The sequence below is a fragment of the Myotis lucifugus genome, unplaced genomic scaffold (assembly GCF_000147115.1).
Source record: "Myotis lucifugus unplaced genomic scaffold, Myoluc2.0 scaffold_94, whole genome shotgun sequence".
Taxonomy (NCBI): Eukaryota; Metazoa; Chordata; class Mammalia; order Chiroptera; family Vespertilionidae; genus Myotis; species Myotis lucifugus.
In genome coordinates, this window is record NW_005871142.1 from 397,780 (window position 1) to 420,279 (window position 22,500).

At 37.7% G+C, this 22,500-nt stretch overlaps 1 protein-coding gene across 8 annotated transcripts in view; it reads right to left on the reverse strand.

Annotated features, from left to right (window-relative positions):
- NCOA1 (nuclear receptor coactivator 1) overlaps window positions 1-22,500 on the reverse strand; it is a 115,607-nt gene that overhangs the window by 66,260 nt on the left and 26,847 nt on the right. For 4 of the 8 annotated variants that reach the window (XM_006091697.3, XM_006091695.3, XM_006091693.3 and 1 more), the window contains 3 exons: window positions 18,079-18,234; window positions 5,738-5,843; window positions 1,990-2,156 (listed from right to left, as the gene is read on the reverse strand). In XM_006091697.3, the coding sequence (XP_006091759.1) occupies window positions 1,990-2,156; window positions 5,738-5,826 (256 nt within the window). In that variant the 5' untranslated portion in view covers window positions 5,827-5,843; window positions 18,079-18,234. Of the gene's footprint in view, window positions 1-1,989; window positions 2,157-5,737; window positions 5,844-18,078; window positions 18,236-20,168; window positions 20,301-22,500 lie in introns of those variants that run through there. The other 4 variants (XR_002830013.1, XR_002830014.1, XM_023756437.1 and 1 more) reach the window with 2 other exon arrangements.

Sequence of the window (22,500 nt, forward strand, 5' to 3'; positions counted from 1 at the left end):
GTGATGATGTTGAAAAATCCATCCATTATCTTAAAGCAGCATCATACTTAAATAAAAGTTTCTAATCTGTCAGATGAATTAGTTCACCAAAAGCCAAATATAGTATTATCGAGGATTGCAATTCGTTTTTTTACTTTAAAAAATGCAATGTTTTAAATATTCCAAAAAATACAGAAAATGACATGGCATACATTCACATAGTAACCATTCATTTTTCACTGATGTTAACAGTATTTGCTTCAGGCCTTTCCTTTTAAATTAACACAATGCTACAAATAGAGTGAAGCTCTGCCACCATTCCTCCTCTTCAGTATTGTGAGGTCACAATAATAATTCCCAAGCATGATTTAATACTTAAACTACATATGTATGATTTCATGAACACCATATTATTGTTTTGTGGGTGTAAAGTGTGGTTTTGATTGCATTCTCTGATGGCTATGACATTGAGCAATGTTTTTCATGTGCTTATTGGTCATCTATATGTCTTCTTTGGATCAATGTCTATTTGCCTGCCCATTTTTAATTAGGTTATTTATTTTTATTTTGAATGTTTCATTTTATAGCATTTTGTTCTTGCTTCACGGATAAAATAGTTTTCCTTTTGTCTCTAAGGGACTGTTTGGTTTTAAGTTTTCTTCTGCTCTCTGTGTTGTCTCTGCTTTCTCTGAGTTACTTTTTTCTGTTTGTTCTCTTTTATATTATAGGCTTTCCCCAAGTATTTAGATTTTTATTCAGATTAAAGAGTGGTAAACTGAAGTGCTGACTGGCAGCTGTGTGAAGAGTGGGGGCAAGGCAAGGAGCTGGTTTTTTTCATGTGGGGATCGTTCGCAACTGTCAGTGTTTATGCGCTGTTCCTTTGGATGCTCAATTTCCCCACGGGAACCCTCCCACCTTCAACTTAGGGACGTGAGCCAGGCTGTCAGGGTTTTGAGTCGACTGAGCAGGGAAGGGGCCATATGCCTCTTGTTGGCTCTCCCCTTCACAGGCTCACCATACCCGTTTCTGCTGTTTGCTAAATAAGTTGTCACTACTAGCCATTTTCCAACTTCTAAAATCTTAAAATCATATCACTTTAATCATTTTAAACATATTTGTTTATAGTCTTTTCACACCGCTTCTATTAATCTGAAATTCTTTTGGGTCTAGTCCTTCTGTTGGTTATGTGTGCTCTTACTCACTATAGGTTATTCCCTCATATATTATATCAGTTTTTAGAATACAATCCCTCAGAAGCACTCTTTCTTTGGGAATCCCATGTGGCCAGGTGTGGGAGTGTTTCTCCAACGTGTTTTGCTTTTGCTTCTGGTAGGCAGCCCAGGGATTTTCTGGTGTGGGGGTCCCTAATAAACACAGATAGTATATAAATCATAAAAATACATCGGGGCTTTCCCAGAATCCAGGCAGAAAGAGGCTCATTATTCAGATGGAAGGATTCTCCCATCATTGAGTTATTGTCTTTCAACTCCTGTCAGAGCCTCAGATCTCACACCACTATTTGTGTCCCCTGGCGCTACGCCCTGGTACTGGGTCCCATAACCTCCCAAGACAACCAGTTTCTAATAAGCCACTTTCTTATAAAAAGAAGGCTCTCAGATTTACATTCTAAAATAAAGTGAATCTAAACAAAAATGTTTCTTTAATAAAATTACGAAGTTCAATGCAACTTCTTTATAATAAAAAAATAAAATCACATATTGTCAGTATCTTTAATTACTAAGCCATGTTTTGTTTGTTTTTTGTTAATCCTCATCCAAGGATATTTCTTCCATTGCTTTTTAGAGAGAGTGGAAGGGAAAGGGAGAGACAGAGAGAAACATCGATGTGAGAGAGACACTTCAATTAGTTGCTTCTCACACGCAGCCAAGAATCGAACCTGCAACCCAGGTATGTTGCCTTGACCGGGGATCGAACTTGAGACCCTTCGGTTGCACGCGGATGCTCTAACCACTTAGCAACATCATCCAGGACCACGGGTTGCTTTTTTACCTTGTTCCATCCTTTTCATTAGCTGTATTTGATCGACTGTCTTCTTCAAAATCTTGCATTTGTCTGGTTTTACACTCAAGCTGTCAATGTCACTGATGTTTGCAGACAATAACTCAGCTAGCTCTTCTAAGTATTTATTTTCTTGCTCCCTGCGCCTCTTTTCAGTGCTGTTACACAAAGAAAATTCAGTAAGTGTACATTTCCACCACTACATTTCCTTCTCTGATTGAGTACTTAATGTTTACACATTTAGAGAGATTCCTATTTTTATAAAGAATATAAAACCAGATTCAGAAAACAATTTACTGGTAAATTCACATCTAAAAAACGGATACCACAAAATACCAAAACAGAAGCCAATTCTAGCTAAAATACATAAAGAGAATGGCTGCTGTCACAGATGAATTTCCTCAGCAATGTATATTCATTGACTATTTCAATAACAATGAATACAGATATTAAAAGGAAGCAAACAGTATATATACTACCTGCATTTGTAATTATATTCCCTTCTAAGTAACGCCTTGAGATAGAAAATCTGAATTTTCAAATAAATTTGTTATAAATTAAGCAGGGTAGACTATAAAGAGTTCAAATAAGTTATAATAAGAAATCTGATAAACTCTTGATTCTTATAATGAATAGACTATAGTTGGTCCTCATCAAAAAGAAAAAAGTACCCATCTAAGAAGTAAAATAAAAAGGATAATAAATCAATGATTAGAAACTAAGGTATAGAGAACAATGTCTTTAGTATACAACTTTGTTTTAAAAATAGATTCAATTAAAAAATAAAAAAACCATCTACTTATAAGGTCTTATAAATTTAATAAAGTCAAACTCAAATTATCTTAAAGCAAAATAATGAGAACAAAAGATAACAGCGGAAACAGCCAGCACTTTACATTCACTCAAATGTGCTGAATGACTGTATTGCTCATTTTTGTTTTCCAGTCTTTACCCCTGGGTTACTTAGCCAAGTCATCAGGCAACTTGCTTTATGTAAGATAAAGACAATGAAGTATTACTTGGAAATGAATTTTTCTATTATCAATTTAAAAGAATGAGAGACTGGTCATAAGCAGCTCTTTGTTTTATAAGCAGCAGTCAAAATCATTTGGCTGCATATAAAAATGGTAGGAAAAAAAGGTGAAAAAAGGGAAAGAGCAGTTGTTAAAAAGCTCATATTTGGCAACAATTAAAATGCCATTTATTTTAATTTTAAAGACTATAAAGGTGATAGCATTTACATAACAACTTAGTAAGTCGAAAAGAACCAAGTCAAATCATCAAATGTACTTACATAAAACAAAATACCACTAAATGGTACACATCTCAAAACAAAATCAAACTTTAAAACTATATATTCCATTCTGTCTTTGTCTTTTTAATCTTACATTATTAAGGAATTAGTCCCATTTTACTTAGTAAAACTCTTACAACGTCCACTGTTAGTACTTACAGCAAGATTTTGACAAGTTTCACACCAAGGCATTGACAAGTAGGCATGAAAAGAATGAATAACCTACATTTTGATATATACAGGCTTTAGAGAACTCCAGCTGAGCAACCTGATAGTGTTTTGAAGCACATCTGCTTTTTATGTTAGAGAAACTAATTAATATTAGACTTATTAGTATATTCAGTCTATAGTCTGAACTAATCTGTTTAAATCTATGGGTTTACATTTCAACACAAGTAAATTGGATTCACTTGGTGAGGCTCCCAAATTTGTTTTTTACTTTAAATTTTGTGTAAAACTGAAGTGCTTGAAACTACTGTAGGGTAAAAAGAAAGTTGATAGAATGGGCACGGTAGGCAGACAGAGAGGTGACAGAGGAAGCGAGAAGCTAAAAGTAATGAAATAATGAAGTGTCTACAAAATGACCTGAAAATTATACTAGGAAAATCACCACAAAATGAAGCAACTAATAAGCGAGGATAGAAAATGAGAGTAGATATATTAAAATAAAGTCAAAATTGAAGGAGGGGTGGAGATGACAAAAAATTCTACCTAATGGAAAAGAAGGCTTTCTTTATTACTTTGGGCCACCTACATTCTCCTCTCACTAACCCACTTCATTTCCATTTATATTGCATACATGCTAGTTAATGCTACTATGAGTTAACTTCTCGTGTATCTTTTTTTCTTCAATTTACTAGTTTTTTCAACAAATGCTCCTATACTCATTATGTGCCAGATAATCATGTACTATATCCAGGAGTAAGTTAGACTTAGCCTCCAATTAGCCAGAAAACAGAGAAGGAGACAGGCCATTATCATACTATGTTGACAAGACTGTAATACTGGAGAAGGGCATACAGATGGCTCCTAGACCTAGGAATGAGATATCTAGACCTAGTGGTAGGGAAAGATTGGTTTCCTGAAAGAAAAAAATCCCAGCTCTTTCAAAGGTATAAAGTGAGAGTGAAAATATCAAGTCAAAGGACCTATAAGTAGTTCAACATGGCTGACCTACAGATGTAAGAACCCAAAAGGGCAAGAGATGAGGTCCTGGCCAGACCACAAGGGCTCTTTCGTGCCATGATAAAAGGCATGATATATTACTTAAAAGTACAAGTTCAAACTTCCTCTGTCATTTACTAGCTATGTAACCCTGGACATGTCACTTAATTTCTCTAAGCTTCAGTTTTCTTATCTGTAAAACAGGGATAATGACATTACCTCCTAGGCTTTTGTGAGGATTAAGACAATGACATATATAAAATACTGGGCAGAGTTCCTGGCATACACTATTAGCTCGATCAATGTTATCTGTTATCATCACTCTGATTATGATTATTTTTTTCAGGGCCAGGGGAAGCCCAGAAGGGTTTAAGAATGATTGGCATGACCAGATTGGTAAGCTTCTTGAAGACAGAAAACATGTGTCACACTTCACATATATCCTTATAACATCACCCACATGGTGCCAGTTGAAAAGCAGGCATTTCATAAACACTTGTTGAGTTGAATTGGAAATGTTGAACAAGCAGAAGGCACAGCTACCCACCATTTTAAGATTAGCACTTTAATCCTCATTCTCTTAGAATAGTTAAAGAATGGAGAAGAGGTAACAGGAAGGAGACACAAGACATCTCACCCCAACAATTACTGAGGAACTCTCCTATCCAGGGCGACTATACACAGGGCTGGCCATACCTGAGGTCTACATATGCTCTTCATGATTTACTAAATATAAGCCAAACACTGTGTTAGGAACTAGGGATAAAATGGAGAGCAAATTCAGATAAGTGGTAGGGAAAGACTGGTTTCCTGAAAGGAAAAAAAACCCAGCTCTTTCAAAGGTATAAAGTTAAAGTGAAATTATCAAGTTAAAGGACGTATTAGTTTGCAGTGGAAAAGCCAGGGATTCATGAAATAATCACACACACTAGTAAAATCTGAAATTATGGATCAAAGCTATAAAAATATGTGAGAGAGATACATGAATGGTAGACATTTGATGTAATAGTTAAGGAAGAAAGAGAAGGTTTCCTTTGAGGAAGTAATGCCTAAGCTGGCATCGTAGAATGTCTATGTGATGACTACGGGAAATCTAGAGGGAGCAAGCTGGACTGAGGGAGTAGCATTATAAGGGAGCTGAGGAAGGAAGAGAACCTGGTAAGTATGCAGGAGTCAAAGAAGGCCAGTGAACTTGGAGTAGATGAAACAAAAGCTTTAAAGTGGCAATGAAAATGATAAAGCGGCTCTGCCAGAAATAGACCAAGAAAAGAGTGTTCCTACCTTGATGCCAGTGTGTCACATGGAGATCCTTTTCTCTTATGTGAGTCTGGGTTAGCAGGGTCGGATGAACTGTCCCCGAGGCCACTCATGTTGAAAAACTTCACACCTAAAAAGAAAGGACAACAACAAGAAATCTATCCTAATGAACTTGCCAACCACAGGGAGGACGGAGCTCCCTTATGTTAGAAAATATCTAAACATTGTAGTCATTGTAATCAATGCATAGATTATTACAGCCAACATAAAGACACCTACATCTATACAAAACCACAGTAATCACCAGCTACTTAGTGTTTCTAAACTTTTTTTCTGTATCTGTTAAATAAAATTAATAATCCTTTGTGAAATCATAGAGATCAATCAGGATAAAAATATTGTTAGAATAAAAGAGATACTGAGATTTTTTTAACACTTATATGTAACTGTAAAAACTCAATGTATAAGTGAGAGTCAGAGAAATTATTTTTATATTTATTTTAATTTTTATTTTTAACTTTGAAAAATATTTTTATTAATTTCAGAGAGGAAGAAAGAGGGAGAGAGAAATAGAAACATCAATGATGAGAGAGAATCATTGCCTCCTGCACGCCCCACACTGGGGATTAAGCCTGCAACCTGGGCATGTGCCCTGACCAGGATTCAAACCCTAACCTCCTGGTTCATAGGTTGATGCTCAACCACTGAGCCATGAAGCCAGGTTGAAATCAATAAAAACATATTTTTTAAAAATGTTGAAAGACCCAACATGGTTTTATTAGCATTAATTCTGAAATCCCAACATTAAACAATATCCAGCTAAGTAACACATTACTGTAATTAAGACTGCTACCTTCTTTTCTGATTAAGATCCATAGAAAGCTCTGACCAGTTTGGCTCAGTGGATAGAGGGTTGGCCCAAGGACTGAAGGGTCATGGGTTCAATTCCCAGTAAAGGGCATGTACCTCTCTCTCTCCTTCCCTCCCTCCCTACCACCTCCTTTCCACTCTTTCTCTAAAGATCTATGGGAAAAATACCCTCAGGTGAGGATTAAAAAGAAAAGATCCATAGAAATATAAATGAGGTTAACCAAATATCACAAAGCAAAGAAGCCACTTAATTTGATTTTCACACAGAAATAAAATGTAAATATTTTAAAATTTATTAATACAAAAAATTAAATTATGCAATAAATATATAATAATGAAAAAGCGTCAACTCTAAACTTTTCAACAAAAGTAGAAATAGAACAGTGAAGAAAATAATGAACAGGGAAGCGTCGGCCTGCAGACTGAAGGGTCCCAGGTTCGAATCCTGTCAAGGGCATGTACCTTGGTTGGGGGCACATCCCCAGTAGGGGGTGTGCAGGAGGCAGCTGATCGATGTTTCTCTCTCATTGATGTTTCTAACTTTCTATCCCTCTCCCTTCCTCTCTGTAAAAAATCAATAAAATATATTTTTAAAAAAAGTAGAAATAGAACAGTGAAGAAAATAATGAACAGGGAAGAAAATGGAAGATAAGACTTCAGAGTTTGCTAAAATCTAAAAGAAAAGAGTTAGCCCAGCCAGTGTGGCTAAGTGGTTGAGCATCAACCCATGAACCAGGAGGTTACAGTTCGATTCCTGGTCAAGGCATATGCCTGGCTTGTGGGCTTGATTCTCAATGGGAGGCATGCAGGAGGCAGCCAATTGATATTTCTCTCTCTCTCCCCCTCTCCCTTCTTCTCTCTGAAATCAATAAAAACATTAAAAAAAAAAAAGAGTTAGCTAACTCCTACTTCATGTTCAGAGGCCATTTCCCTACCTGTCCATCTTCTCCACTTTCAAAGGCATTAGTATATCCATCTGAGAATTTACTCATCTGGAATTCTACTTGCTCTCAAAATACTCCTGGACATGTATTTCTTACTATAGTGTGCTATAAATTACAATTCTCTTGTTTCTCTTCTCTTCTAGATTGCAAACTCAAAGCCAATTACTAGATCTTTTTACTGTATATCCAATATCTAACATAATGCCTAAAAGATACAGATGCTAAGATGGATGATAAATTTTAAGTGATTAAGTTATGTCACTAATACAACATTTAAAACTTTTAAAGGATATTTAAGATTTTTTTATGGTTAAATCTTTTCTGGAATCTTTCATAATGCTCTATAAATTCTTCCTACAATTGAAATCCTTGTTCCCCTGTTTCCAATGGGGGGAAAAAAACACCACACCCTGACCTTCCTGGTCTAGAAATTAGAGAACAACTCTTCTAATTTTGAAAAAGTAAGTAACTACTATTTTGCAGAAACTGCCTACTATATTTCATAGTTCTATGGAGACACAAAGACCTGTTACAGTTGTGCTTACAACTGTAAACATAAATAATATAATCTCATAGGCTGGATAATTTTGAGCAACAAATAAATCTGGATTTAAAAGGAGATTCTCCATACTGAACTACCTTCAGACTACTGGCTATTGATATTTGCTAAAATTATCTAAGATTCTGGGACTCAGGAGACATCAGACAACAATTCAAGAGCAGCCAGACAGGCCGGCCACCAAAATTAATAGCCAATAGTAAGAAGCTGGGAGAGAGTCACCAACAATTTGCTGATGATTCTGGTATGAACTGCTTTCTATTTACAAAACAACAAACAGATAGTGGAATGCAAAACCTCCGATGAGTGGAAACTATTATAGCTGCTCTTTTTGTGGAATGGTTTTATATTTGGCAGTTAGGGTACTTAAATAAGGTTCATTAAGAAATGTTGGTTTCAGGAAACCAATTTGCATATCACCTTTTAAAAAGAGGTAAGGTTTCCAAGTAAAAGTACCCTCTTGATTTAAAAAGGCTTGCTAAATTATACCCAATCTCATGCAATCTCTAGAGAGCAGTTTTAGGAACTAGAAACCACATCTATCTCGGTTCAAATGGACCAGACTAAACCAAATAGGGGAGGCTGAAGAAATAGGTCAGTGCTTTGTATTTCAGTTGATTTATACATTTCCACATGAGAAATTTGTTATTCATCTCCCAGATTCAGCTGAGAAAAATGTAATTTGAAAAATAAGTAACAGTTAATAAACAACTCTAATAACTGGTCACTTTGACAGATGAATTTTTTTAAAAAAGAAAATGTTTCTCAAGGGTCCAGTGTCGCAATGGGTAACATAGACTATGGCTGACAAATTTTTCTCAAACAAGAGTTTCAGACACCTGCAGTTCTCTGAAAGAAGTTTTCAATTTTCTCTTTTCATTTAAATGACAATTGAAATCTTTCTCTTGTTAAGAAAGGATGGGGATTTCAACAATTTTATTGTCCTTTTTTATGGTTAAATTTCCATTGTTTGATATACCACATTTTGTTTAGGTAATCATCAGTGAATGGTCATTTAAGTTTTTCCATTTGGGGGCTATTTATCAATAATACTGTTGTAAACACTTAAATGCAAATTTTTTGTGTGAACATGTTTTCAATTCTCTTAAATATATACTTAGGAGTGGAACTACTAGGCCATACTATAACTCTCTTAACTTTTTGAGAAACTGCCAAACTGTCTCCCATAATGGTTGTACCATCTTAAATTCTCACCACAATGTACAAGCATGCCAATTTCTCCACCTAACCAAAAGTTACTTTCAGTTTTGCAATTTTATTTTTATTATAGCTATCCTAGTGGGTGTGAAATGATATCTTTACACTTCCCTAATCACTAATGACATTGGTCACTTGCATATCTTTTGTGGAGAAATATCTATTCAAGTCTTTTGTCTATTTTTTTAAAAATTGGGTTAATTGTCTTTTTATTGTTGAGTCATAAAAGTTTTTTATATTTGGGTACTAAACCTCTATTAGATATATGATTTGCAAATATTTACTTTACTTTCATTCTGTGGTTTATCTTTTCACTTTCTTTACAGTGTCTTTTGATAAAAGTTTTTAATTTTGATGAACTCCAACATCTTCCAACTTTCTTCTTTGTTTAATCAGTACAATGCCTGGACTTCCTTAAAGACAGTTTCTATTAATTGCTATTTTTCCATGATTTTGGTTTCCTTGCATGCCTCCTAATTTCATGTTAAAACAGATATTTTTGGGCAAATGACTGAACAAGGATTTCCTTAAACATCTGGAAACAAAAATTCTCTCAGAATCCACAAAGCAAGGGACCAAAATTCAGATGGTGGCTATCCCTAGCCCCTGCCCCCATAAACTTCTGCCAATATCTCAACCATTATGGTCAGAAATAGAAAGCAAAGGCAAAGAAATTGATTTAAAGCAATGAGTTCTTAAAAATGAAGGCATCATTTTATTTCATCGATTTTATAAAATATCAAATTTTTCTTAATGTTTTCTATAAAAGAAAATCCTGTGCAAAGTCTTTTAAATTTATTATGCTAATAAAGACATTATGAAGGGTTGGATAACTTAACTTCTAAAAGTATGTAATGTTTAAAACAATGTACTTGCCCTAACTGGTTTGGCTCAGTGGATAGAGCATCAGCCTGTGGACTGAAAGGTCCCAGGTTCAATTCTGGTCAAGGGCATGTACCTTGGTTGCAGGCACATTTCCAGTAGGAGGTGTGCAGGAGGCAGCTGATCGATGTTTCTCTCTCATCGATGTTTCTAACTCTCTATCCCTCTCCCTTCCTCTCTGTAAAAAAATCAATAAAATATATTAAAAAAACAAACAAAAAAACCCACAATGTACTTAATAAATTTATGTTTATTATTAAAACTTATTCTACAGATTAACAAATAAGCTTTCTTAGCTGGTTTGGCTCAGTGGAGAGTGTCGGCCTGAGAACTGAAGGGTCCCGAGTTCGATTCAGGTCAAGAGCACTCGCTTGGGTTGCAGGCTCAATCCCCAGTAGAGGGCATGCACGGGGTGGCCAATCAATGAGTCTCTCTCATCATTGATGTTTCTCTCTCTCTCTCTCTCTCTCTCTCTCTCTCTCTCTCTCTCTCTCCCTCTCCTTTCCTCTCTGAAATCAATAAAAATATATATATATTTTTAAAAAGAAATAAGCTTTTTTTCTATGTACTAATTTTTTCTAAATGGAAAGAGAATAATTTTGGAAACTGTAAAAGTTTACTTTCGGTTTCCTATTAAATATACAGGATGAAGAAAAATCATATCAGTTTTTTAAAGTTAACATTTTAAATTCCTCACATTAATTTTATTTAAAAGATAACTTTTTAGCCAGAACCGGTTTGGCTCAGTGGATAGAGCGTCCACCTGCGGACTGAGGGGTCCCGGGTTCAATTCCGGTCAAGGGCATGTACCTTGGTTGCAGGCACATTCCCAGTGGGGGGCGTGCAGGAGGCAGCTGATCGATGTTTCTCTCTCATCAATGTTTCTGGCTCTCTATCCCTCTCCCTTCCTCTCTGTAAAAAATCAATAAAATATATTAAAAAAAATAAAATAAAATAAAAGATAACTTTTTAAAGATAAAAAAAATATGCATTTGCCTTGGTAAAATACTCCTACTGGTATTAATTTGTTACTGTGGAAAAATAGCATACAACATACATATTTGTGAAACATACCTTCAACATTTTCTTATAAATCTATGAATCTCATTGAATGATTACAGTTCTCTTAAATAACATTGTGTAATTATACATACACTAGTGGCCCGGTACACAGATTCGTGCATACTGAGGGGAAATTAATTAGAAGAAATATTTTAATATCGCTTTTCGCCCTTTCTCTATAATAGAAGTGTCAACCAAATTCACGATCGACAATGACAGAACGAAACAGACGCGTGTGATTGGTGCCAGCGAGAGCTTTATATGTATCGGGCATACGCGAGTCAACTTAGCCTTTTATACATATAGAATAAACTTGCTTAATTAGACCTGCTTTCTGATGTAGCTAAACTTTATCCAGCCCAGTGAAGCACCCCAACTTCTCTTTTAGGTAATTGTCAGCAACACAGCAGTAAATGTCAACATGGAGCAGATTATTATTGTAGATCACTTAGGGAGAACAAAGGGTGAAATATTTAACTGCAGCAGTGTTTGACTATATTCTGCTCAGTGAGAAAACCTGAAGTCATTTTTAAAAAATATATTTTTATTAATTTCAGAGAGGAAGGGAGAGGGAGAGAGAGATAGAAACATCAATAATGAGAGAGAATCATTGACTGGCTGCCTCCTGCACGGCCCTACTGGGGATTGAGCCCACAACCCGGGCATGTGCCCTTGACTGGAATCGACCCTTTGCTCCACAGGCCAACGCTCTATCCACTGAGCCAAACCGGCTAGGGCTGAAGTCATTTTCAAGGTCCACCATTTCTTACTTCTTTTCAGTCGGGTCAAGTTTCTAAGCTTTCTAAATCTCCATTTTCCAGCTAAGGAAAAGAAAACAGGATTCCACCGAGTCAACTATCTACCTACTCCAGGACTTCTGTGAGGATCAAATGAGATGAGGCACGGGAAAATGCTTCACAGACATCTGGTTAAAGTGTAAAATGTTTCCATCTGGCTATAAAGCAAGTTGTGTTCCTGGGGTGAAAAACTCCAAGGAGGCTAGTCGCTAGGGAAATGAAGCCGGGCGTTGCTACGTGATGTCATTACACGGTACCTGCAGCAACCGTTTCCGGGCTGGGCTGGGCTGTGGACCGCATTTTGTACCATGGGATCTCAGCAGTGTTGGCTGTGATTTGGTGGGCTGTCACTCTGGGGTGGTGGCGGGGCTTGCGTCCCACTTGGGGGAAGCCGAGTGTTGCTTTGTGGGCACCAAGTCAGTGATGCCATTTCTCTGTAAATGGCCAGTGAGCGTCATGGCAGCTCCTGTGTTGACCATCTGGCCCCTGGTGGTCAGTGCATGTCACAGCGACCGGTCAGAGGGTCGATACTTAGCATATTAGCCTTTTATATATATATACTAGAGGCCCGGTGCACAAAAATTTGTGCACTGGGGGGGAGGGGGGGTCCCTCAACCCGGCCTGTGCCCTCTCACAGTCTGGGACCCCTCAGGGGATGACCACCTGCTGGCTTAGGCCCGCTCTCTGGGGGATTGGGCCTAAGATGGCAATCAGACATCCCTCTGGCAGCCCGGCAGCCCTCGGGGGATGTCCACTTGCCAGCGGGGAGCAGGCCTAAACTGCAGTCAGACATCCTTAGCGCTGCTGAGGAGGCAGTAGAGGCTCCCACTACCACCACTGTACTGGCAGCCATCAGCTTGGCTTGTGGCTGAGCAGAGCTCCTCCCATGTGAGAGCGCCCTGACCACCAGAGGGCAGCTCCTGCATTGAGCATCTGCCCCCTGGTGGTCAGTGTGTGTCATAGTGACCAGTCATTCCCAGTCCTTCTGCTGTTAGGGTCAGTTTGCATATTACCCTTTTATTATATAGGATAGAGGCCTGGTGCACGGGTGGGGGCCGGCTGGTTTGCCCTGAAGGGTGTCCCGGATCAGGGTGGGGGTCCCACTTGGGTGCCTGGCCAGCCTGGATGAGGGGATGATGGCTGTTTGCAGCTGGTCACACCCCCTTCAGGGTGGGGGTCCCCAATGGGGTGCCTGGCCAGTCTGGGTGAGGGGCTGAGGGCCATTTTCAGGCTGGCGGGTGACTCAAGCTCCCAACCTCTCCTTTTTTTCTTTTCTTTTTTTATTCTGGGATTTATTTACCTTCTATGGCTGTCACTGGAACTGAGAGCCGGCTTTAGCTCTGAGGCTTGGCTCCAGCTCTGAGACCTCGGCTGCTGAAAGCAGGTATCTGGGTTTGTTTGGCTTCTATAATTGAAACATTGTTGCAGCTCCAGCTCTGAGGCCTGGCTGGCTGAAAGCAGGTTTCTGGGGTTTGTTTAGCTTCTATAATTGCAACACTGTTTCTTAGAGTGCAGCTCAGAGGTCGGCAGCGGCAGGCGGGAACCTTGGCTTCCTCCATCACTGGAGCAAGCAAGTCTCCTGTTCGCTTCAGCTGCCTGGCTGCCGGCCGCCATCTTGATTGGCAGTTAATTTGCATATCGCCCTGATTAGCCAATGGGAAGCGTGTCAGAGGTATGGTTAATTACCATGTTTGTCTATTATTAGATAGGATATTGCACATGTCTTCAAAAAAATCAATTCTAGATTGTTATAACTTGTGAAACAGATGTTGGAATTTATTAAAAAGAAAAAAATTAAAGCTACTCTTCCAGACTACAGCTGTCTTTACCTGTGTAAAGAATGAAATAAGTATCTGAATGTACTGGCATGTGCACAGGAGAGCATAGTCTAGCAAAGAAGTAATAGCCTTAAGAAAAGAAAATGATGAACCTATAGAAAAATTTCAATGTCTGTCTCTTTCTACCAACTCTACCCACTTTCACAGATTCAGATAGTAATGAGCAGAAAAACAGCTAGAGCTGGGGAGAATGAAGCCCAACATTACACAGATTATCTGAAACCAAATAACCACACTTGTCACATAAAATTACTGCAATATCTAAGATAATTAGAAGTTGTTTAATTTCCCTCAAATATTTCAGAAACTCATTTCAAAATACAGTATGGTTAAATATACACATATAAACCGATAAAAGAAAAATAAGTACACTTAAATTTGATCTTTAATGTTATAAGCTAGCAAAAGTACCAAAGTAATAGAGCTACATGGGTCAAAATAATTTGCCCAAACAATGTAATTGTATTTTAAGGGCACTAGAAAATTATCAAGTCAGGTAAATTTCCAGATAATTTCAGGGTCCTTCTCCCCAAGTGAAAAGGAAAGGGCACGAATAAAATTACAATACAAATCTGTAATAATGAAAGCGTAATATGCAAATCGACCGAACGGCCGAACAGCAGAATGACTGTCTGGACGACCACACTATGACACTTACTGGCGCCAGGACAGCCCAGGTGGGTGCGATGCGATTGGTCGGGGGCCCAGCCATCGCCCCATGATCACCCCGCAGAGGGAGACCCAGGCCCCCGGCTGGTGGGGTGATCAATCAGGGGACTCCAAGATCGCCCCAAAGAGGGAGGCTTAGGCCACTGACTGGCGGGCTGCGGCAGCTGGGCGGGGCCTCCCTCTGCGGGGTGCAATCGATCACCCCAAAGAGGGAGGCCCAGGCTACCCCGTGGCAGCCCTGGGCCGGGTGGGTGGGGCCTCCCTCTGCAGGGGCTATCCATCACGGAGCCCCAACCGGGTGGGCAGGGCCTACCTCTTTGGGGCGATCTATCGTAGAGCCCTGCGATCAATCGCCCCCGGACTGCAAGAGGACGCAGGCTAGTTTGAGGACCCCCCCCCCGCCCCCCAGTGCATGAATTTCGTGCACTGGGCCTCTAGTCTACATATAACCTTCATTGCCCAAATTTATAGAAAGATTGTGCATTTTTTAAAATATAATTTATTGATTTTTTACAGAGAGGAAGGGAGAGGGATAGAGAGTTAGAAACATCGATGAGAGAGAAACATCGATCAGCTGCCTCCTGCACATTCCCTACTGGGGATGTGCCCACAACCAAGGTAAATGCCCTTGACCAGAATCGAACCTGGGACCCTTGAATTCACAGGCCGATGCTCTATCCATTGAGCCAAACCAGTTAGGGCAAGATTGTGCATTTTTAAAAGCCCTGCTTGAAACTTAAGCCACATCACTTGATTCAAAATATATTTGGCAAAAACATTATTGATACCTATTGAAAAATGAAAAAAATTTCTCCAAACATTCCAGGTGAATAACTGGTTAAAGAGCCTCAATATCTGCTCAATGATCATATGAATTTATCTGGCTATAACTCTTCCAGTGCAATATCCAATTAAAGACTAACTCCAAACCAGTAAAACTCAAATTTCACTTCCCAGAGTTTTCAAACAGAGTAAGTATAAAAATAATGCTTATAAATTAAACCAGAAACTAAGATTTATAAAATTTCAGAATAAGGCACCACAGCAATTATCATCTAGTACAGTGCTTCTCAAATCTTTTGACTATATAAGCCACTAGAATATACAAAATGTCTATCTTACCTATTCCCACTTTTGCAGTATAAAGTCAGTAGTAACAAAGAATATGAGAGGAACAAAATAACAGAAAGTTCACAAAAAATGTAATCCCATGAATATGCATTTAATTAAAGAATGTGACAATGTAATTATAAAGAATTTTATGTGTTTTATATGTATTAACTCATTTATTCCTCACAACTGCCCTATGAAGCATATATTATTATTACCTCCACGTCATAGATGCACTGATTGAGTTCAACAGTTTTATCTAATAAAGAAACTATGGTCTGATGGTGATGACAATGATGATGACTAACACTTTTTTGGACTTACTATTTGCCAATCACTGTTCGAAGCATCTAGCTTATTTTATGTACTCATAAACCTTACTAATTCATTTACTCATAAAATATGAGATAGGTAACATTATAATCCATTTCAGAGATGAGAAATCTGAGGCATGGAGGGGTTTACTTAATCTGCCCAACATCATAAGTGGCAGTGGTAAAAATCATTCTTAGGTAACTTGGTTCTAGAAACTGGCTGTGCTTTAACTTATATAACTAACCTACAGTCACATAATTGATAAGTAGGAAAGCTAACTATAGATTCCCAAGTTTTGCTTTTGCCTCTACACTAAAATGCTGACAAATTATACCACATCTAAAAACCCTGGGTGGTATTTACAAGGTTCTCAAGCATATGAACAGAGAATCTTTTCAATTCTTGGTCCAAACATCACATAGAAAGAAATAAAATTGATCGTATTCCTAATCCTGACTTATATTTTATGGTCATAATATAAAACCAATTATTTCCTATAAGATGTGAATCACCTTAAGATGTAAATGTGCAATTCCTTCAAAATCAAAAGTTCTACCTTGTAAAACCTTAATTTTTGTCCAAAAAATATAAATCTTAGATTCTAAAATTATATGTATACTTACACATACAAACACAAAATTCCTTTCAATATCATTCAAATCATCTCTAGGGTCTACCTTCTGGAATTTTGAGCTCTTCCTATGTTTTGACAAATTTTCCCCTGAAGATATAGTTACAGGCTTTGTTCTCCAGATAAGGTTCTTAGTACCAAATCCATGAATCTCCAAAGTCTCATAACCTAGTCTCTTTAGAAAGGAGCATAGATGGAAAGAGACAGGCTCAGAATGAGTGCCGCTGTACAAAAGAGCTGGCCTGGACTCTTCCAAAATGTCGATATCACGGGAGACAAAGAAAAGCTGATAAACTATTCCAGGTAAAAGGAATCAAAGAGATGTGACAACTATGCAGTGTGTGATTCTGGATGAGACAACGTGATAAAATTTTAGTATGGACTGTATATCCTATATAATAAAAGCCTAATATGCAAATCAGCCGAACAGCGGAATGACCGGCGGAACGATCGGTCACTATGACGTGCACTGACTACCACGGGGCAGATGCTCAACACAGGAGTTGCCCACAGCCCGCAGACCCCAGGCCAGCCAAGGAGGGCGCAAGTGGGGGACCCCCGATCGCCCCACCAGTCACTCTGCAGAGGGAGGCGACCAGTGGCAGTGGCAGGGGGCAGGGCTGGTGAGCGGGCAGTGCCAGGCTGGCCAAGGTGGGTGCCAGAAGGGCCCCCCCACAATCACCTTGCAGTCGCCCCACAGATCGGCCCTGATCGTTGGCCAGGCCTAGGGACCCTACCCATGCACAAATTTCGTGCACCAGGCCTCTAGTTAGATATAATAATAAAAACGTTATGTTTCTTGAATGTGGTTATTATACTGTGGTTAAGTAGGAGACAAATAATGAATATTTAGGAGTGAAAGATCATAAATGTCTACAACTTACTCTCAGATGATTCTTCATCATTATCACCATAACAGTGGTGGAGGAGCAGAAGTAGTAAAATACAGAGAGATAAAGCAAACGTAACACAATGTTTACAATTGGTGAAACTGGGTAATGATATAGAGGTGTTTAGTTTATCAATCTTGCAATTGTTTCACAGTTTAAAATGTTTTTAAAAAATGTTAAGGGGAAATAGAAAAGATAAAAATTTTCATTGTAACATAAAGAAAATCAAGACTTTCTCAGACTCATTCACTGAACACTGAGTTAAAGAATAAGAACACTAAGCCAGAGTTCAATTACTAGATTATTCTATTTTTTTCTCCTTTTCTCTTTCATAAAGTCCAGGTACTTACATAACATTCCCTTATTGAAGCCTATATTACTTTCAATGTGCATTTAAGCGGCTTATAAAGTGTAATCTAAAACTTTTTGAACATTTTCAATTAGAAATGTCAACACATGTTTTATGATAACCTTGAAGCTTCTCAGATCATATATTCCATAAAAATAAGTCAACAGGTAGTCATTTTCTCCATACTTTTGTAGAGACAAAGCTCTTTAAAAACAGAGCTACAATTCTTACCTGGGAGACTTCTTTGTTCATAATGAGTCCTCAAAACAGATAGGGTCAAGTTAGTGCTCCTGAGGTTAGCTTCCAGGGGGATGGGGTAAAGATGTTCTCCAGAGATGGCTCTAATCTCTTCACTCTCACCTCATTTAAGGACAATTATGCAAAAAACTAAAGCAAAGGAAAAGAAAAAAAAAAGCAGAGGGAGATTAGATTGTCATTTTATTGTTTAAGAAATGATAAAGGTCAGAATGCTAGGTAAAGAAAAATAACTGTTAAGGCCAAATGGAAAAATATTTCCAAAGACAATGTATAAAAGTCTGACTTTACAGTTAAAGTCCTTTCTGATGATTAAATATATGTTCCTACTTAAGACTGCTACTTACATAATGCCTAATTACATTCTGCCCTTAATCTTTGGAAAGACCCATTTATATGTCTTTAATTTTTTTTCTGACTGTATGTATATGTTTATTCTTTCTACTTATAAATCACTAGAGGCCCAGTGCACGGGTTTGGCACCAGTGGGGTCCCTCAGCCTGCTCTGCGGGGATCAGGCCGAATCTGGCTCTCCGACATCCTCCAAGGGGTCCCAGATTGCGAGAGGGCGCAGGCCAGGCCGAGGGACCCCACTGGTGCACAACTGGGGCCGGGGAGGGACTGCGGGAGGGCTCCAGGGCGTGTCCGGCCCATCTCTCCCAGATCCCAGCAGTAAGCTAACCTACCAGTCGGAGCCTCTGCCCCCTAGTGGTCATTGCATGTCATAGTGACTGGTCGAATAGTTGAACTAACAGTCGGGCACGTAGCATATTAGGCTTTTATTACATAGGATGATTTTTAAAATATATTTTTATTGATTTCAGAGAGGAAGGGAGAGGGAGAGAAACAATAATGATGAGAGAGAATCATTGATTGGCTGTCTCCTGCACCCCCCAACCAGGGATCCAGCCTGTAACGCCGGGCATGTGCCCTGACCAGGAATCAAACCATGACCTCCTGGTTCATAGGTCAATGCTCAACCACTGAGCAACACCAGCTGGGTAACAAATTAGATCAGTGGGGAATGCAAAGTCATGATCTGTGCTTAAAAAGGTGCCTAAACACACACACAAATATAGTCTCAATTTATATACAGTGCCCAAGTTCAATCAAACACTGAGATGCTGTGATTTAAGAGAAAAAAAAAGATATTTTAAATACATGAGATATATATTAAGGGACAAAGAAAACCTTAGGAAAGATGAGGACTGAGTGCCATTATTACAATTTTCTAAATGTTTCAAGAAGGCAAAGGTGTTTCAAATGTCATATACCAGGAAGAGGGTCGGGTGGGTAAGTAAACCCTCCCTGCCTCCAAGATGAAGGGAATCACAGTAACAACTCTGTCCACCTCATGATGAAAGTGGCCTGGGTAAAGAGGTAGAGGCTGGGATACTGCAAAGAAGGGGAAAGGAAAAATTCTAGCTTGGTTATTAAATGAAAGATGGTCTCATGAACCCAAAGTAGAGTTGCTTTTCAAATATACTGTTATCATCTCCCATCACTAACTCAGAGAGGTATTTCCACAAATCAGTCTAAATTTCATCACATGTAACCCTTATATAGATACCCCTGAAAAAGTCTTGCATACACTAAATGTTATAAAGCAAATATTATTCTTTATATGTAAAACTAAAATATTTCATTCAATAGAATCCTAGTGTGAATCATTCTTTTAAAAATTAATCCCAAAGGAAAAAAAAATTAATCCCATCTTTTGTATAAAAATTTTTTGAGACAAATATATAAAAACTTAAATAAACACAAACAAGAATAAAAATTAAAATTGCCCATACAGACCCATACATTGAACCATTAATAATAACTTGACCATGATATTTGTTGTACATGCTCAACAAACCAAACTGTATTAAATTTAGCAATATCGTTGGAAATAGGAATCCCAATTTAATGCTAGTTTATTATAACAAGATAAACTGAGTCTCCCCAAAGACATGCTTTTAGTAGTCTTAGTTTAGGCTAACTTTGATCTTGCTGGGAAGGAGTTTAAAGAATTTCATAGAAAGGTTAAGAATTTTACCTGGAAAAACTGTAAAGAATTTTACCTGGAAAAACTGTAAAGAATTTGTGGAGCGGGTATGAGCAAGAAGTACTGAGGAGTTTGAAGAGGCTGAGAAGGCAGGTTGTTCGGGGGAGAAACAAGAAAAGCACAATGTAGAGATGTGGAACAGGAAAGTCTGAACAAAGATATTTAAAGGCAATTTAAAAGGAAGTATGTCTTACTAGATGATACAGAATGTAAACTATTCCTTTCATCCCAACAAAATTCTTAGGAATAGTCTACCTTATTCATTACCAAAAATATAATTTTGGCATTATATATTTTATGTTTTTGCTTGTTTTCTTGTATGGAAGACATCTTGAAGAGAGCTTCAAGGACAACAACACTAGCCTAAAGATTAAGGCCAATTTGTCCTCTTTCTCACAGTAATTACATTATGAAAATATACAGGTGGTAAATTGAATTACTGAATATTCTATTTCTTATCGAAAAACAATGTATTTCGTCAAGTCAACTAACAAGTTAGCAAACTGGTTAATACAGGTAAATACAAGGTCATAATGAAGCCAAGGTTTATGGATCTGGACCCCTATGATCCATTAACTGTACTATTCCAAGTTCACACGCTACATACCTTTCAAATGAAAGTAGATGAATGGTCAGTTAAGGATAGAAGAGAATATGAATAGATGAGTGAGAAGTCATCAGTACTACTACTGGCAAAATTTGAAGTATACTGGTATGTCCATTGATTTTGAATCTAAGGTCACATTAGCTTGTGGAAAACCGTCGAAGAACCTTCAACAATTTGGAAAATTATACTATTTCAATCTTATGTAAGTTTTTTCAAGAAGGTTCACCATGTAATTTTAAGTCTAAAACAAACCCAAGTGAATACTTTCCATGAATAAATTAGGGACTACATTCATAAAAGAATTACTACTTAACATTCAATTATCTCATTTTAATGATGCTTAAATTAAAGCAATTAATTTACCAGAGGAAAAGAATCTAAAAGGTCCTGTTAATTGTTGACCATAATAGAAGAAATGTTTTTAAAAAAAACAAAAACCCACAGAATCTACATATTTTGTTTAAATTCCTCTCATGTTTTAACCTAACAAAAGCAATAATGGTAACATAAGTAGTAACATCAAATTCTTAATCATAATTGAAAAGACAGTACAAAATGTCTACTCCTTCCTACTTAACCATCTGGAACATGTTAAAAACTCCCTAAAAGCATGAGAAATCTGCAAGTATAATTACACTCTGGGACTATTAGCATGACATGCTTCAATAAATACTCCTAATAAGATCTGCTGATATAATAATTGGCACTAAAACGAATGGATTTTCATTATGTGGGTATTTATTCCTACTAGCTAAATACTCGAGAAAACTGATAAATTGTCCCTTGAATAGAAAAAAACAAAAAAACACCCAGCAAGGGCAAAGTGTGACAGGTTGCAGAGATAAAACAGAAGGGACAAGCAAAGAGCAAAAATTTGCAAATGCCTGAGTTCAATTCATATTTTCTCTCTCGCTTTCTCCCTTTCTTTCTCTCTTCCTGCATCCCCCAAATCTGGCATAACTATCTGTGTTCTTGTCAAAAATGATCTGGTTGGGGTTAGAAGAAAATGTTATATTAAATCTTGAGTTGGTTAAAATCTAGTTTGCTAAAGGTCTTCAGATCAAATCGTAAGAAAAAATATTCAAAATTTACTCTATTCTTGATGGTTTGGGGAGGTGAACATTTAGCTACTTAAATTGGAAAGGTTAAGCAAGGGAACGACCCGACCAGCTAAGATTTTCAGGAAGATAGCTTTGGTAGCTGAGCAATGGAGGCAAGAGGGTTGCTGTGATCATTTAATTCCAACACAGTGAGCAGTGGGATTTATGCAATAACAGTTGGGCCAAATGAGATACTGGAATAAATCAATAAGAATTGGGGGTAAAAAAAAAACAAGAGGCCAAATTGTCTGCATGTATAAATTATAAAAGTAATGCATGTTTACTGTACAAGTCTAGAAAATGCAGGTAAATAAAAATCACCCACAAGTGTTCCATCTAGAATTAATGCAAAGATTTATATATTTATTATTCTATAAATACAAATTATGGTACCACAGTATACATATTGTTTAAGAGCACCTTTTTTTCACTAAAGTTATCTATAACTTCTCATGTTATTAAATAGTCTTCTACATAGCTTGTACTGTCTATAAAATATTCCTATGTGTGTATGTGTCATAGGTTTTAAGCAAGGCAGTAAGTACTACAGGACTTTAGACTGTTTCTTTATGCTGTTAAAAACAATACTATAATGAGGCATTTTTCTGGCTGAAATTTTGTTTACATTCAGGATTATAGTC